General features: G+C 41.9%; 1 protein-coding gene across 1 annotated transcript in view; it reads right to left on the reverse strand.

Moving 5' to 3' along the window:
- The window catches only part of nrg3a (neuregulin 3a), a 432,405-nt gene that overhangs the window by 66,457 nt on the left and 347,413 nt on the right, over positions 1–18,535 (reverse strand). Inside the window, exon 3 of the mRNA XM_072677356.1 lies at positions 3,043–3,116. Coding sequence (XP_072533457.1) covers positions 3,043–3,116 — 74 coding nt within the window. The remainder of the gene's footprint in view (positions 1–3,042; positions 3,117–18,535) is intronic.

The raw sequence follows: 18,535 nt of genomic DNA on the forward strand, positions 1-18,535 counted from the left end.
TCACACTTTTGGTCCGTCGGCAGACCAAGGGGAGCTCAGTCATCTCTCTTAGTTCTAGCTTCACAAACAGGGGGTCTGACCTTCTGCCACAATGCAGAAATCACTGGAACTCCAGCCCAAAGTTCTTTCCAAGTTCTCCCCTCTCATGTTTAGTCTCCTCCCATATTATCATATGCTGATGTTATGGCTCAATCAGACAAACTATACATTAGGCTACTTTGCTAAACAGATACATGGACAACAGTGCACTATTTGCACAAAGAAGCGGGTTCAAGTTGCAGAATGGTTCCCACCTCTTGACGTGGGAGTCCGAGACCAAAATGTATGCTTAAACACAACAAAAGGAAGAAGTAATACCAGCTCTGTAAATGCATGGGTACATTGTTGGAATATTGCATGGCTGTGGCCAGAGATTGCTTACTGTACTGTGCCTAATTCCATTTTTCTTCAAATCGTGATGTGCAACTTCTTGTTCAACTGCCAGGAAAGATGAGTGAAGATTTGGCATCTCTACAGCACAACAGTAAGCCAAACTCTTTAGCCAATGAAAAGATTATAATGTTAACCTTAAAGAGGAAACAAACAGATAGCTTATCTATGCAGAGAGTCTAACCTTGAAAGCAAGAATACAATGTAAGAAAAAGGCTGGAGGGAGATTCAGGAGTCAACTCTATGAGCTGTTCAGATTCCTGTTGCATATGATGTACATGGTCATATTTTTGGAACATCATTGGATGGATCAGAACAGCCCTTTGCAACAGCACATGTAGAACAAATCAGCAGTAAAGAGGCTCAAATCAAGTAGATCACTTTATTCTCTATTTCTACTCAAATGTTTTGAATTAACATTGATATTTTTCAGTGCTGTAGGGATTTGAGGGTTTGAGGGGCTATTTAAACCCTTCCAAAGCTGGTTACATACCACATAACATATGAAACTAAGAGCATCACAGGCCTGCCAGAAGTCTTGTCCAGAATTTCTTGTCTGTTGCAAGGCTGCATAGACCATACACACAGTTAGAAAACTGAATATTTACAATACACCTGTTACATAAGCTGTCCATAGACAGGTTTGAGACAGAAATATGGACCAGAGCAAAACTTGCCAATAAGATATGAGCTAAAGAACGAGTATCATATGTATCAGCACTGGCCATGAAAAGAAGCTCAAAATCCCAAATCCCTCTCTAATCCCAGGACACAAAGGGAACTTAAACTGGACCAGACATTTTATGCTTCATGAACTGATAAGTAGTGCAGCGAAAATGCAAACACTGGATGAACATGTGGTTAGGGATGTGGTTATCATTCGTTTTTGCTGAAAGAGCTGGAGAAGCTTTTTCGCGACCTACTACCAACTGACACGAAACTGTAAACTCTGGACAAGGTCAGTCAGAGCAAGTGCATTCTTTGTTATATATACACCACTCTACATATGGCACATGATTTGGCCAGTTGTCGTAGTGCTAACAGCTCGAGCTGGGAGAATTCCAAGGCCGAACAGCTCATTGAATCTCTGCCGAACGCAAACACAACAATACAGTGTATCTCCAACGTCTCAGATTAATTCAAACATTACAATACACTGAATCTCTCATTATCCCTGTGGCAATGGGTTATTGTTCGGGCTGTTTACAGACACAGTTTTACAGAGAAGCTGAGCTGTTTACGGATACGGCTCATGTCAGATTTCTGAGGAAACCGCTTCCTGCCCTGTCACATTAAAAAAAAGACTTGATGCTTTGATGAGTCAGTGTGAAAGCATGAGCTATTGGGACAGTGTGTATTCATTTTCAAGGCTTCTCATGTACACTTTAAAACTGGAAAGTTAATATTTTCAACTTGCGAGCCAAACCCAATAGCCAAGTTATAGTAGGCTGTATGAATTCAGTTATTATGCCCAGTGGAACTGCATTAGACAGTGTGTGCCCATGTATGTCTTCCCAAAGATGCTTGACGGGATATCTGGCTGCTCTCCATGAGAAAAGGTTGGGGCCTTTGATAAGGGCTAGATTAAGTCTAGCACACCAGCATTTACCCACATTGAAACATTACCACATGGAAAAACACCCCTCAAGGTTGCGGAATACACATTGATGTGGTCAATGTACTCCTACAAATATGATGCCACCAAGATTTTGAGTGATTTAGACAAAAAAAAAAAGAGTCCCAGTTTCCAGATTGCCTGCCATCAGCAGCAGGAGTCAGAGAGAGCACAACCGGACTTACTCTTACCAGCTGGGTAGATGACTCCCTCTCTCCTCCCACATCACTTTAGTGTAATGTGGGCTATCACAGGTGCCCACTAGCTGATGCATCGGAGCTGGGTGACCAGCACTTTTTTTAAGAGAGCAGAGGTTGCCCAGTACATTGGTGACAGTTTGAAAAGAGGCGGTGGCTGTGTCAAAGGAGGAGCGAGTCGGTCCTCACCCTCCCAGTGTCAGGAGCATTATATAATATGATGGGGGAGAGTACCCTGAAGATCGGTTTAAGAGCCACTACTCATACGAACCAAAATGGTTTTCAAATTCAAGAATACATGATTTTGTAGTGTATGCACTCCTAAAAATGAAGGTGCCTTAAAGTCCTTAAACATTTTGGTACTAACAGCATTGTGAGGGGGTTCTCTGAACATTCAAAATTCACAATCTAATTCATCAATGGTTCTCCAAAACAACGGCTTTTAAACTGGTCCTCAATGAGTTCCCAGATTTAATTGCTCCATCCCCACTCACATACACAAAATGACTCTTCTGGGTCCCTGAAGACTAGTTTGAGAACTACTACTAAAAAAAAACAAAGGGTTTGTAAGTTTGAACAACCCCAATGTTTCAAGATCCATCACATGAAGTAAAGCATTTTTTAAGAGTTCTTCCCAGAACATTCTGGACTTTCAAAAGGTTGGCTCTCTAAAGCAGCAGTTCTCAAACTGATTCAGCTTTAAGAACCCCTCCTCTAAAGAAGAACCCTGCATTTAGGCAACCTTTTTTTAGGATAATGTGTACAGTAATAAAGAAGCCAGGCATAAAAATGGGCACTCACTTGGATCCGACAGGATGGAGTCTGTCTTGGGCAGGAACTGGTCACAGCGAATCCCCTGGAAGCCTTCTTTACATCTGTGGAAAGCAGGAAAAAAAGCACCTCATCAGAATGTGGACATCATGAAGACAACCACTCGTAAGTAATAGCATGGGATGCTCACATTGATAAACAAAGTCCGAGATGTACGTTTAATTTTTAAATACAAAAATATGGTTTGGGATGAGCATTTCATGTTGAAACTAAACAAAGGAGGTTCGCAATAAATATTTAATACTTAAGTAAATAAAGCATCAATATTCCAGGGGGTTCTTTAATGTCTGATTCATAAATATACAATCATATTGCCTGTGTCCCATCTTTAAAGCATCAACTTTACAAGAGAAGGACAACAAAAACATAACTCAATGGAAGTCAATGTAAAAAAGATATGATTCCATGTCATTTGGAACCTTTTATGGTTCTTAAAACTTGATATACTTTTTTTTATACAAAGGGTGTTCATCAAGGGTGCTTTAGTGCAGAGCTATGGCAACTTGAGCATCAACCACATTTTTGAGCATTTCTATTGGTCCGTTCATCATGAACTTTCTACACAATGTAAAGCACAACTTCCAGATTTACATTTTGTCATGAAGTAAAAACAATAAACGAAAAAAAGGAAGATTTTTGGATGATGATGATACAACACTCAGCAGATCCGAAAGGACAATCCTGCTAAATATCTTACTTATACTTCATGCAAACTTATCTTCTGCAGAGCAAACCATTAGTGTTTATATTCACAGCCTCCTACTAGGCAGTGACAACTCTAACAAAGAGAGTTCCTTATTCATGACTCATTTAAATGCAGTATCTAGGAGAAGGCGGCCATTGTCAAGATTCAAATCAACGTTTTGTGCTTTCTGTGGATGATAACTACGTCATTGGGCCATGATTACTTAGTCATGTTCACTGAAAAGTGCAAAGCAGTGATGTATGTATCAGCTTCGGTCGTGAGTCAGAACTGTCGACGTGTCAAACTCTTAAATGCCACCACAGGATGTACGTTAACTTTGGCATTTCTGATCATTTCAATGATGCCAGATCAATCCTGGGCACCACTCCTTTAACAAACTGATGCTGTCAAGCTGGAACTGATGGAACAAGATTATTCTTGTTGGAGTGTTGGGGGTACACCCCTTTAAAAGTTCAAGCATTTTTAGTTTAATAAAACCTTGGAAATTAAAGCCATCCATATCTTCTCATCTTCATCTTATGGTGTAAGTAATCATAATCAGGCAAACCATTCGGGTGTCCAAACCACTTCTGGGCGAAAAGAACACTGTATATGGTTCTTTATATACACTTTAAAAGGGGTTTAAAAGGGGTGTTCTTCAAGGGTGCTTTATTAAAGACCATGGCTCTATACATGGCAATGACAACTTAAATGGTCCGTTCATTATGAAATTTGGACACGGCAAAAATGAGAAGTGTAACCATTCAGTCCACCACCTCTTTTCAAACAATTACAGAGAAACAAGCATGCTCGGAGGAAAGCATCGGATACCCAGCTCTGATGCATCGGCTAGCAGATGCCTATGCCAGTCAGCCTTGCACTGAAGTGATGTGGGGAGAGAGACAGAGCCATCCACCCACCTGGCGAGAGCAAGACCAGTTGTGCTCTCTTGGGCTCCAGCTGCTGATGGCAAGCAGCATGACCCGGGATTCGAGCCAGTGATCCTCTGGTCATAGTTGCAGGACCTTAGTCCGTTGGACCACTCAGAGCCCTGAGATACAAGGGCCAAATTATTTTCTTGCAAATAGTTCTTTACCAGTTCTTTAGCACCAAAACTGGTCCCACTATTGTTATGAGTGTAGGAACCCTCATTACCCAATAACACAACCAGAAAGTAACAGAGAACTAGTCTATGTCTAATGGCCAAGATGTTCACAAATGCACTAGTTCTAGCTTAGCATACATGTACTACTAGAAACCCCCAAAATTGCACCACATTCCTAAACGTGGTTTGGTCTACTATGTAGAACCTATTAGCGCTCTTTGCTCGCATTGTCCTTTCTTGCCCTTTTTTCCCGCGCTCACAGCTCTCCTGAGAGGCGCTATGGGATAATCCCTGTCAGGCACTTGAGTCAGGAGATGAGAAGAAAAGGAACGAGAAACAGCCCTCGGTCCAAATGCCAGAGCAGACAAAAACACAAGTCCGTGACCTTATGCGTACACCATGGACAGCGGCCTAAAAACGGCTTACGCCAGCCCCACCCGCCCCCTGGCTTCACAAATCTCAAGACTCTTTTTAGTGCCCACGTCAACATCTCTAATTCCTCACTGCTGTCTGTTGGGAACAAATAAACAAGGTTGCAACACATTTCCACATGCCAGGAACACACCACCGCTTCTACCATCTCAGCATTTTGCTGGGGTCGAGCCATCAATAACGAGGAATGCTTGGCAGATGTCGAGGATTTTTTTTTTCAGTTCTTAGAGCTGCCTGTGCTTTAACAGATTAGAGTGGACATTGATTCATCAGTTAAAAAAAATAAAGGAAAGATTTCAAAGGCTTTTGAAGAAAAAGACCTGCTGGCTAAAATAATTATCTGCAAAAGGGAATTTAACAATGAAGCAATCTGCAAAGGTTCATTTAACTAATGTAGTAAGTTGAAAAAATCTAATCAATGTAATCAAATAAAATAAATTCCTGATGTTTTTACTCTAGAACTATGGGCCAATCACTTCACAATCAATCAGCTTAAGTAATCAATTCTCTCCTCCACCCATATGATATTGCCAATGCCACTGGCAGCAACCCAACCCCAAAGCATGACCGATCCACCCCCAATGCTTCACAGTTGGCAAGGCGTTCTTCTCATGGCTAATTTATTTTAAATAATTAATCATTTAGTTATTCGATAATAAATTGCTGATTATTACTATGGGCCAATCAGCTTAAGTAATCCACCCACCCCCCAAAAAAATTACTTTTTCAGACTGTAGCCAAATGAGGGTTCTATTTTTCAGCTTACCTTCCCTAAACTCAGTGAAATGCACAAAATTTGTGTCAGTCTCAAAACCTCTGGCCACAACTGGAAGGCTTCCACACCTCATCTACACCAACGCCACACTTCACGAGACAATTTGCTATTAGAATGTTCCTATGCGTACGTCTGTCAAGCGCTGCCGTGTCTCGGACACCCACCAGCCACATTTACACTAATTGCGAACGAGGTGGAACGAAGGGACAGTGAGTCAGCGCCCGGGCCGAGAGACGACTTTTCCAAAGCTCGTGTTTTGTCATGCTGGAGCATGTCTGCTCAATTAAGTGCCGACAGAGGAACCCGAAGCCGAGGCGAGTCACGGAGCTGAGAGTTTGCAGAAGCACCGTTTGCACTGGAGGAGCATCATTAGAGCGGAGAGGCCTGATCATTAGTCAGCACAGTGTATGACAAGGCATACGTGGCAATTAAAGCACAGACAATGGTAGCACCAGTTACGGCGGTGGGCCTGGAAAGGGGTTAGAGCCAAGAAGAGGCAGGTCAAGGAGAACTTCGCACCATCTCGTCTATATCATCGCTTGTTACACCAGTGAAAACCTTTAAGAACAGCAATGACTGTTTAGCAGTGACTGTCTTAAGCCAGGAGATAAAAATTTGACAATTTTACACCATGGGCCCCTTTTTTATTGATCTTTTGGTGAGCCAACAACCGAGTGTCTTTGCTATCGCAATGTCGGTTTGTCGCATTGTGCTGCTCGAAATGCACAAAAGGCATGTACTAAGCCTCTTCATTAATCATGGGTGTGTTTTGGGGTGTAACATGCAGTAATAAACCAATCAGCTTGTCACTCGCCATTCCCTTTAAGAGTTGCGGTCTGACTTTGTCAGATTGCTATTTCAATGGCGCAAAAAGGGGGTGTACAAGCGTTGGGCTGCACGCACCTGTATTGACAATTCACTGCCAAGACAGCCACAAACATCAGACTGTTGACGTCTGCCTAGGTTGTTTTCGGTCAGTGGTGCGCCTGTGTTTTCCATTGCCAAGATACGCAGCAATAGGCCAGAAATTGACCTGAACACCCCTCATTTCGAGACCAACGTGTCCATCGGCATAGATAGATTCACAAGCAGCACTGCTTTTTAAACAACACAGGTGGAAGGCGTGAAAATAGACTGTTTGAGGGGTGTGACATAGCAATGAACATTGCAACGCGCCTTGCGCAGGGTGTAAGATGGGCCCCATGTGTTTGTAAGTAAAAAAGCAGTAGAGTCTATGCAATTGCAAACATTAATGTGGGAATAGTGCAGTAATAATACCTTAATAACACATCTATAACCTAGTAATGTCCTAGTAATAATGCATTAACAACATGTTAATGCAACTAAGTCCTATTTTAAATGAAAAAATGATGTACAGTGTCCTGTATGATACTCTAATAGACTGCACAACTGCAGCCCTCTCAATAAATGCTGAAACGGTCTAAGTACACCCAATGCGTAGCTTTTACAGCTGGCGAGCGACTGGCCAGAGTTTTAGTACAAAACTTCTGATACCAAAGAATAATATCAAGAAGTCCCTGTAGTTACTGAGTTATACACATTAGTGTGTAACAAGCCTTGCTGCATTAAAGCGTTAATCGCTACGGTTCCTGCTAACTGCCACTGCTTATTTTACATAAGAAACTGAGGACACTGCTACCTAAAAAGCACGTTGCCATCCCCTTATAGTGTCCTTCTTCTGCCCTGAGGTCATCAGTTATTGTAATGTTCAGAGTGCTCAGCAGCTGCTGAGAGGAGATCATGGCTGCTGATTGTTGGGACAAGGTTTAGAGTCTTGGTGGAGTTTATAAAGCTTTTGAATCTCCAGGCCTTTTCTAATGACCTCTTCTGCCTGGTGCACCTTTCTCGTTAAACAAAAGCAAGAATCTCACTAATCTTGCTTAAAACAGTGAAAATAGTGTTTTCATCTTGAACTTTATGCCTTTTTTGAAGAATTCAGCTCATCTTCTGCTCTCCGAACTATTCTCAGTAACAGTAATTTTCAACAGGGGTGCTCAAAGGGGGGCATCAAAGCCTTTTCCATCAAAAAAGCAAGGAAAGTTTCCCAGTTTTCCATGATCTGGCACCTTTAAGGCCGGCCCGCCGCAGCCGTAGACACGGACGTGGACGTCGCAGGCTTGATTTATCTGGAATGATTTGACATTCAGCTCAGCGGGAGGTGTTGGTGTTACTCAGCATTCAGTGGTGTTGGCCCGTCTTTGACATCTCTCTCTCTCTTTCTCTCGTCCTCTCTCTCTCTCGTCCTCTCTCTGTCTCTCAATTTCTCCACTGTCGCACATATAAAACCCGTGAATGCTACATTGCAAAGTCATTAGATTGATTTTTCCTCCCCCTATGAAGGGCCGTCACTGTAGCGTCGCCCTCTGGATCAAACCTGCTCATGTCTTTCACAGCGGGTGGTTCTTCTCTGGGTCTTGCGGTGTGGCTGGATGGCTTAGAGCGGTGATCCATAAGTTAAAAAAAGCGTGAGAGAAAACAAAAGGATTACTAAAGTTAACAGCTGTAAAAATCTGGTGTAAAAGTGTGAACTGAAGGTACTGCAGATTTTTTGGAGCAAAGCCATTGATAAACCACTGTTGGTTCCATAATGAAACCTTGTTTGTAAAAGACGTGTGAGTGTGAACAACCGAGTCATGGTTTAAGGAACCTGCACTCTAACAAAAAACCCAGCTAACATGTCCATGCAGGGCCAGTATGGGCAGCTCAACTTGTGTTAAACAATGTTTCTCTGCGGAACTTTAAGTGTATGCAATTTATAGAAGGTTTTTGATCATAATAATTCAGACTGTAAAATAATGTAAAGAAAGTAATGCAATAATGTAAATAATGTAATGTAAACTAATTCTGTCTGTAAAATGTAAATAATGCAATGTAATAATGTAAACAATGTAATATAATGTAAATAATGTGAAGTATTAATGTAAACAATGCAATGTAGTCATGTAAATAATGGAAAATAATAATGTAAACAATGTAATAAGAATTTAAATCATGCAATGTAATAAAGTAATGTAAACTAATTCTGTCTGTACAATAATGTAAAAATGGAATGTAATAATGTAAACAATGTAATCTAATAATGTAAATAATGCAATGTAAAATAATTCTATCTGTAAAATAATGTATGTAATGCAATGTAATAATTGTAATAATAATGTAATAATAATGTAATAATGTAAATAAAGTAATTTAAAATAATTCAGTCTGTAAAATGATGTAATATGAAAATGATGAAGATAATGATGTTTCTCTGCAAAATCTTCAATTAAATTTGCTGCTATATTCTATGTTTCTCTGAATTTGAATTAAAATATTGGATTTTAATTTTGCATTATTTGCGTAGCATTCTTTAAAAACCTCCACATTGATGTTGCATTAGAAGCATTTGGAAAAAAATGATGGTGGCGGTGGCTGGGTTCATGGGATGCAGTGGAAGCAAAGATGAGCCTTCACCTTCTCAGCACTGATGCCATGGTGTGACAGGAGGGAATTAGAAATGAGTAAATTGGGTAGACTTCTACAGCTGGAAACATTTCACATCAAACCACAACCAATTCATCTACTGGCTGAACATGTTATGTTAGACTGACGACAAGTGCACAGCATGTCTCTGACATACTTACTCGCTCTCTCTCTCTCTCTCTCTCTCTCACTCACACACTCACAATTTCTGCACTATTGCTCATATAAAGCATGGTAATGCTACAAGATGGCTTATGATGTCATTTGATTGATTTTTTTTTGTACTGTTCGCGGATCTCACAGCATGTGGTTTTGTCATCTCTATCTCTCTCGCGCTCTCTCGCACGCTCACAGCCTCTCTCAATTTCTTTATTGTCGCACATATAAAACACCTTAATGCCATATGATAGGCTGTGATGTCTTCTGATTGATTTTTTTTTTCCTGCCTTTGAAGCCCTGCCACTCTCGCGTTGCCCTTCAGATAAAAAAAAACTGCTCATGTTCCTCACTGCATGTGGTTCTACGCTCTCTCTCTCTCTCTCTCTCTCTCTCTCTCTCTCTCTCTTTCTCTCTCTCTTTCTCTCTCTCTTTCTCTCTCTCTCTCTCTCTCTCTCCATCCCCCTTGTACGCTCAACCTGCTCTCGCGAATATTCATTAGTCCCGGAGACCAGGCGTGTGGAAATGGTAATCTTTCTCGAGGAGGCAGGATGTATTGAGTGTTGCTTGCTTTTTAATTAACGGTAAGTCATTAATTAGCAGGAACAAACGGCGGAGCGGCGGCACCGGGGCGGCTCTGGATCACACCAACTCGAGGCATGTGAGGAGACGGCTCAACAGCCTGAGATAAATATAAATCCAGCAGGCCCCCAGCTGTCAGGCTCAGTGCAGGATGCGAGAAAGAGAATGCGCTGCTAATGACCGGACTTATTTATCGCTGTTAAAACAACCGCATGGACCCGTTTTACGACGGAGAGCTGCTTCTTTAAGGAGAAGTGCTAGCTAACGTACTACGTGAAGGCTCGGTACAACCTCATTTAGCAGCTTAACACGTAGTTAACAAATGTGTTGGCCTTCGCTGCCAAATGATCCACAATCAAGATACCATACAACACTGGTTTAGCTGTTAGCTTAGCATGTGTAACGCCTGACTGACCTACACTAAGTGGTATACACTACAAAAGTATTGAGACACCTGCTCATTCACTGTTTCTTCTGAAATCTAAGGGTATTAAAAAGAGTTCATCCTGCTTTTGTTGGAGGAACTGTTTCTACTGTCCAGGGAAGAAGTCCAGGCTTTCTTCTAGGTTTTGGAGGAGGAGCATCGCTGGGAGGAAAAGAAAAAGAGCTGAAAAAGAGTTAATGAAGTCAGGACGTTGGTTAAAGATGACGATCACCACCCCACCTCATCTCTCCCCCACTCCCTAAGTTGTACTGGATGGAGCACCACCATCATTCCAGAGAGCCCAGTAGTTCCTCTGCTCCATGCTGGGGGCTCTATACCCATCTAGCCCACGCCTGGCATTAGGCCAGTAGGTTTATCTGCTCCAGAGAGTCCTATTCTATTGGCAATGTGTCTCTACATGGACTAGACAAGCTGTGTTTACACTGGGTGCAACTGAAAGTAGCTGAATGCATTCAACAGAAAGAGTGTCCACAAACATTTGGACATAACCTGAAGTTATTCTAATGGCTTGTTTTACAGAAGGTAAAAGGTGCAACGTGGGTGTGTCTAAGCAGAATAAGCCCAAAACCTATTCTGGGCAGTGTACATTTAGGACGAAGGTTGGGGACCTCTGAGACCATGATGATTCAACTGTGTCCACAGTCCAGTTTCAGTGTCCAATACTGTATCTAGTGTAAGATACTGTAGCTTCGGACTACACTACTTGACCTCTACCTCTCAAGGGATTCAAGGCAGCAGAAGGAAATCTGAGCTGCCTGTTATCCCTTGAGGACCAGTTTGAGAAGCACTGTTTAAGGAACCAAAGAACAGTTTGGGGGGTCGTCAGAAGACCAGTTTTAGAACCGCCGCCACTCATAAAATAAATAAATAAAGGTGCTACAAAAGGTTCTTTGAAAAATACCATAGAAGAACCCTTACATCTCCTGGTTTCTATTCAGAACCATGTTTTGAAGCAAGAAGCTCCGCTAAATGCACAGTTTCTATGTCCAGGTTTGTCCTAGAACCATAAGCTGCCAGTAGGTTTTATCTGTTTACTGGGGGGGTATATATTAACAAAGCACTAAGGGCACAAAGAAGCCATTGAAGCTGCTCTTGTAGGCTTAAAACAAAAGCACAGATTACGGATTGCCCCTTTCTAGCAGCTGACCGTTTTGTCCACTTTTATACCTGCGGCCTCCTCGTCCATTTACACGTACACAGAGGGGGAACGAATCGATTTTCGATAGCGTGAAAAAGCTATTCAAAAGGGCTACCTGCGCAGAGCCATTTTTTCCAGGGCTGGCCAAAATTTCATTTGAGAGGGCTGGGCAGTGGGATATTGCTGCAACTTGTTCTGCTTATGCCATCATTTTCACACATCCAGCGCATCATGTTGTGCCGTGGAGTAAGCTTGGCAGGTCGGAATGGGGATATCTATTATTGTTAGCCACTGATTGTTACCATTCATTTGCCGGGATCCACTATATTGCTGATTGAGTAGAGCTTAGGGCAAAGAATAGCTCCCCAGAAAGTGCCGGGGACTGCACAGGTATAGCTGGCCTAGGGCCCACACAAGTGGTTAAGCTGTAGCTGCTCAAGCATCCATCCAGATCCTGTCAATACAATAGGCGCTGGACGCCGGCCGCTATTTTCCTCAACTTGACTTCTCCACAGCTTGGAGAAAGGTAATGGAGGAAGGAGCAAATCTATCTCCCCTCGCCGTCTTACCACACAGCTGCAATCCTATAGCACACTTATTACACCTGATCGTACTGTTTGAACAATGACAGGCCAATTACGCCATATCCGTTTTCTAGGTTTCTGCACATCACGACTTAATGGCATATCATCGTATCACAAAAAATGGCCCTGGCACAAAGCAAATGATGGTGATTTGTTTTAATAAGATATCTCCTCATTTTAATCGAATCACTGCTCTATCTTCGGACGAGGCATTTAAATATTGATTTCCAACCCATAATATCCCATTCTTTCATTCTCCCGCTCATGAGGAGGCTTTGCTAATAATCCAGGTATTGAGTTGATCAAATAGGGCTTGTTATGATGATCGAGACATAGTCCAATTTCGCTGTCTGTCACTGAGCTCACCAAAATGAGCAGAGTTGGGTTTCGTGCCTTGCTGAGCTGGGGGATGGTTTAATTAGTGGAAAAAGAGAAGTTCCCGAAGTAGAAAAAGCCCAGTCTTGTTTATTACATCTGGCAAGCTCGTGATAATGAAGCAAGGCCTTCGATTCAAGACTTGGGCGAGGTCCATGATTTCTTGCCCAGCCTGATATGCCATCACCCAAAGGGTTCACATCTAATTTTAAATGGATTAAAACCATGTATGTCTTGGCATAGCTGAACAATGAGTATTTGTGGGGTACATAGAAGGGACAATCCGTGCCCCTCGAACAGTTCTTGTTGTTCCTGCTTCAAACGAAAATCTGAAGTGAAAAAAGTTCTAGCTAAATATTGCTGGAAAATGAGCCAATTAAAAAAAAATAATAATCACATGGGACCTTCTAATTAAATAAAGGATAAATATTTACACTCCCAAATTAACATACACCCAATTTTAGGAACTTTAGGAATATGTGATAAACACTAATGCTAGCCAACTGGGAAATAGCACAGTTTGGAAAAAGGCTCCCAAGTGTATCCGTGATAGGCCAAAAGCTAACCCTAGCCAATCAAATTGTGAGCCCACCATATAAGAAAATCAGCTAGCTTAATAACAGGGATATGTTCATAACAGGCTTGTAAATAACAGGGTTATAAATAGGATTCTAAAACCACATCTGAGCATTTTCCACCCCAACTAAAGTCACATACTTACTATTTCTACACCAAAGAACCACAAGAAATACACAATGAACACATAAGCACTAATGCCAGCCAACTGGGAGAAAGTGCAGCTTGGAGAAGGGCCCCCAAGTGTATCTGTGCTAGGCTAAAAGCTAACTCTAGCTGACTGAGGGAAGCACTGCTTAGAGAAAAGCAGTCCAGTGCATCCGTGCTAGGCCGAAAGCTAACCCTAGCCGATCAGATTGTGAGCCCACAATGAAATATAATCAGCTAATTACATGCTTTATAGAACCACTAAAATATTCAATACACACATGTACACACAATATAGTATCTATACAGACTGCAGCTCACCTGTTGATGCATACCTAGCATTAGCCATTCTTTAGCACAAGGTCTCCATCCTTGGAACCTTGGAACGGTGCTATTGAAGAGCCAAATTTGGTCCCCTGAACAGTGTTTCTGAAACTAGTCATCAGACTTGACTCCAGACAGTCTTTAAATACTTCTTTGAGTGACACCAAAGCTTAGACAAACTTTTACAGCAGGAATCACTTGATGGCACTGGCTCGAACCCTTCATCATTGGCCTGTTTTTAACCACAGAGCTTCTCATTGCTGGAGAGCCTCTCTTTTGGGGCTTGGACCTCTCTCAAGCTCCCATGTTGGCTTTTCTGGAAGTTGGCCGAGGTGCCACGAAAGGCTCGGTTTAAACATTCCGAGTGCAAATTTGTGTACGCGACTGGTTGTCAGATTCTACCTTTGGCTTCCTCTCTCCTATCTCATCCCTTCCTTTACTGGCCTTTCAACCGAGATGAAACATGCTTAATAATTCACACTGCGTTGCCCACAGCCAGCAAACTCAAAAAATAAAAGACGGCTCGACCCTCATCTTCACCTTGAGGCAACCCACACCTCCACTTCCCGAGTCTAAAAAAATGGAGAAGTAGCTTCTTCCTCCGCCTCCAAAGTGGGCCAAGCATCTCTTGTATCAGCTTGACTTTGTTGCGCTCGCTGCTGTCGTCTCTGAGACTTGCTCTTAAAGTGAAGCTAAGTGGGAAGTTAGCGGATGCATCCGGGACAACACTTGTCGGCTTAAAAAGGAAAGAGTTATAAAATACTGATCAAAGTGAGGGCAATGATGACAAGCTGCATTTTGAAGCAAAATGGAAAAGGTGTAACAGTCTCTGCAGGTCCATCATCAGTAATACCAACACTGGGACCTGACCTGAGCTTTAAAGATGCCAGCTTTAAGCTTTAAAGAAGTGAATAATGAGAGAATGGTACATGGAAGTGACAACAGTGTTGTCTCTTCATTTGGAAGAAAATACCCGACAGAACCGAAACAGAGCTGTTAAAAAGGCCAATTCCAAAACTTCAAAACTGTTGCATAACAGTCTTGACTTACATCCACCCAGCCCACTGGAGAAAGCCCTGCTAACCACAGGCAAATCTGAAACACTGCAAAAATGCAGTGGCCACTGGGGGTGGAGTATGGTAAGAGAAAGGTATAGAAGAGTGAAGTACAGAAGATAATAGTGCATAAGAAAGGAGTACAGAAGAGTATGATAAAGAAAAAAAAGTAAAAGTTCAAGAGAGTGCAAAAGAGTTCACTAAAGATGAGAAGAGAACAGAAGAAAATGGTACAGAAGAGAAAAGTACAGACAAGATAAGATGAGAGCTGCACAGAAGAGAACAGTCCAGAAGAGAAGAGAACTGCACAAAAACTATACAAAAAGAAGAGAACAGTACAGTGGAGAACAGTGCAGTGCAGACGAGAACAGCAGAGAAGGGCAGGAAACGGAGGAGTACAGAAGAGAAGGGTACAGAAGACAACAGAACAGTACAGAAGAGAACAGTACAATAGCACAGAAAAAAGAGATGGGTACAGAAAAGAACAGTACAATAGAGAACAGCACAGAAAAGAAGAGATAGGTACAGAAGAGAACAGTACAATAGAGAACAGCCCAGAAAAGAAGAGATGGGTACAGAAGAGAACAGTACAACAGAGAACTGTACAGAAAAGAAGAGACTGGTATAGAAGAGTACAGTACAATAGAGAACAGTACAAGAGAAGGGTACAGAAGATAACAGAACAGTAGAGCAGAGAACAGTGCAGAAAACAAGGGTATAGAAGAGAACAGAACAGTACAGAATAGAAGAGCACAGAAGACAATAGACCAGTACAGAAGAGAACAGTACAACAGAGAATAGTGCAGAAAAGAATAAATGGGTACAGAAGAGAACAGTACAGAAGAGAAGAGCACAGAAGACAGTAGACCAGTACAGAAAAGAACAGTGCAGCAGAGAACAGTACAGAAAAGAAGAGATAGGTATAGACGAGAACAGTACAAATGAGAAAGGTACAGAAGAAAACAGAACAGTACAGAAGAGAAGAGCACAGAAGAAAATAGACCAGTACGGAAAGGAACAGTGCAACAGAGAACAGTATAGAAAAGAATAGACAGGTATAGAGGAGAACAGTACAATAGAGAATAGTACAAATGAGAAGGGTAAAGAAGAGAACAGACCAGTACAGAGGAAAATAGCACAGAGGACAACAAACCAGTATAGAAGAGAACAGTACAGAAAAGAAGAGATGGATACAGAAGAGAACAGTACAGAAGAAAAGTGCACAGAAGACAACAGACCAGTACAGAAGAGAACAGTACAATAAAGAACAGCACAGAAGAAGAGAAAGGTGCAGAAGAGAACAGTACCGGCGACAGGATTGCAGAGGAGAACAGAACACTACCGAAGAGTAAAGAACAGTACAGTACAGCAGCGAACAGTACAGAAAAGCAAATATTCTAAGCTGGAGCACTGTCTCTGAGGTAACTGTAACAGGAGTGTTTGAGGGCGCTAAGCTGCTTTTATGCTCGTTCCTTAGTGTCACCTCCAACCTTGAGGATCTAAACGAGGACTAATTCTGATGTACTGCCAGGCGCTGGCCCACTCTGCCGTAGAGACGCCTCGGGGGGGTTAAATGTGTAAAGCTATAAAAGCTTGATAAGGCAATGCAAGACCGCTCAAGGAAACAGGCCCGTTCCCGACAAGCCCTCGATGAGCCACACTAATGCCCGGATTCCGCACACCGAGACACTGGCCCAACCTCCTGATCTCACTGATTCTTCCTCTGTCTGTCTGTCTGTCTGTCTGTCTGTCTCTCTCTCTCTCACACACACACTCACTCTCTCACTCTCTGATCTCTTAAACTACCATGAAAGACTTTGATAACTTGGGCATTCAAATGTACTTCTTATCAGAAATCACATTCTCAGCCAACAAGCTAATATGACTGTTATAGGATCTTCTTCTGTATCTTCCTCCTTTCTGTGTCTTCCTCCATAATTATTAATAATCAATGCTCAAATAGTTATTTGACTGGTTTAATGGCTCCTATTCTGCATGGAAAGTATCTTGCCACACTACATCTACATACTTTTGCTAGGTCCAAACGGTCACCTTCTGCTGAGAGGATATGGGTTCGGATGGTCAGGAGCAAGAACCCAAGAACCACCAAGGTACAGGCCTGCCATGAACTGGAGGCTTCTTGGGTTTGCTGCTGCATCCACCTTCATTAAATCCCACCAAAGAGTTTCTATGGGGTTCAATTCAGGTGACTGCGATGGCCACTGGAACGCTGCCAGATGCTGGTGTCTAAAATGAATCACGCAATGCATCTACTAAGTACTGAAGACATATAGAATAGTTTTGCACACTACCTACCTGAACCTATACAAGCTGACATAAGCCTACCCAAGCCTATATGAACCTACATAAACCTAATTAAGCCTACACAAACCTATATAAATTTATATAAGCCTACATGAATGCACAAAAGCCTATATAAGCCTACAAAAGCCTATATGAACCTACATAAACCTATAAAAGCTTAGACAAGCCTATATAAACCTACACAAGCCTATATAAGCATACACAAGCCTATATCAACCTACAGACGCCTATCTCAACCTATACAAGCTGACATAAGCTTATATGAATCTACATAAACCAACATAAACTTACATAAGCCTAGACAAACCTATATGAACCTACATAAGCTTGCATATGCTTATATGAATCTACATACAAGTCTACACAAGTCTATATCAACATACATAAGCCTACACAAGCCTATGTGAACCTACAGAATTCTACAGGATTCTAAAGAATATTAGTAAACTGGAGGACACGGCACATGAGCAATGGGCTGAGATTCATCAGGAATGCTGCCAGGCGCTGGTGTCAAAAAAATGCATCATGCAATGCATCTACTACGTATTGAAGACACTGGTCTTTAAAAACACCATGTGTGTCGAATTTGGAGAAAGCACTTGTTCTATTGGTTGTGTCGGGCTATTTAAATTGGTGCTGTTTGGTTGGCTGATTGCAAACAGCTGAAGGTTTGTGCAATTTTCTAATACATCTAATAAACAATCAGGGTTGATTAATTTCTACTGCAACTGTATTTTTTTCATCACTCTGCTTGTTCAATTTCCAGAGTAATCATTATTATAATGTTTTATAAATAAAAGAAGGCCAGAGGATGCACTTCAATATCAAATCCCATCACTGAAAACACCTTAATCAGGAACAGAAGTGAAGTAAACATGCTTTCATTTTGCCAACACCTTTATCTTCAGAGTGTTCAAATAACACTGTAGTGTCTTTTTCAACAACAAAAAAAATCATCTTTTCCCCTCTATGATGAACGTGAAATTACAGCCTCGCACCAGAGTTCCATATGGAGAGTAATTACGGCTTAGTGCGTCGTGTCAAAGAATGGTTAATCGGAGCACTTGCACATTGAAGTGGATCACAGCGGGAGGATGCAAACCAGGCTGGGTCTTGAAGCTTGCAAGTGTTGCTAGTCTGAAGTAATGACAGGTTTAGATACATATCTGACATGTGTGCTTTATTATATCCATTCACCTGGTTCACCGTAGCCCTCCACTACTATGGTATACGTAAAGTGCACAATTACATGGTAGCACTTGTGGTGCTGATACTA

Source organism: Salminus brasiliensis, chromosome 4, assembly GCF_030463535.1.
Source record: "Salminus brasiliensis chromosome 4, fSalBra1.hap2, whole genome shotgun sequence".
NCBI lineage: Eukaryota > Metazoa > Chordata > Actinopteri > Characiformes > Bryconidae > Salminus > Salminus brasiliensis.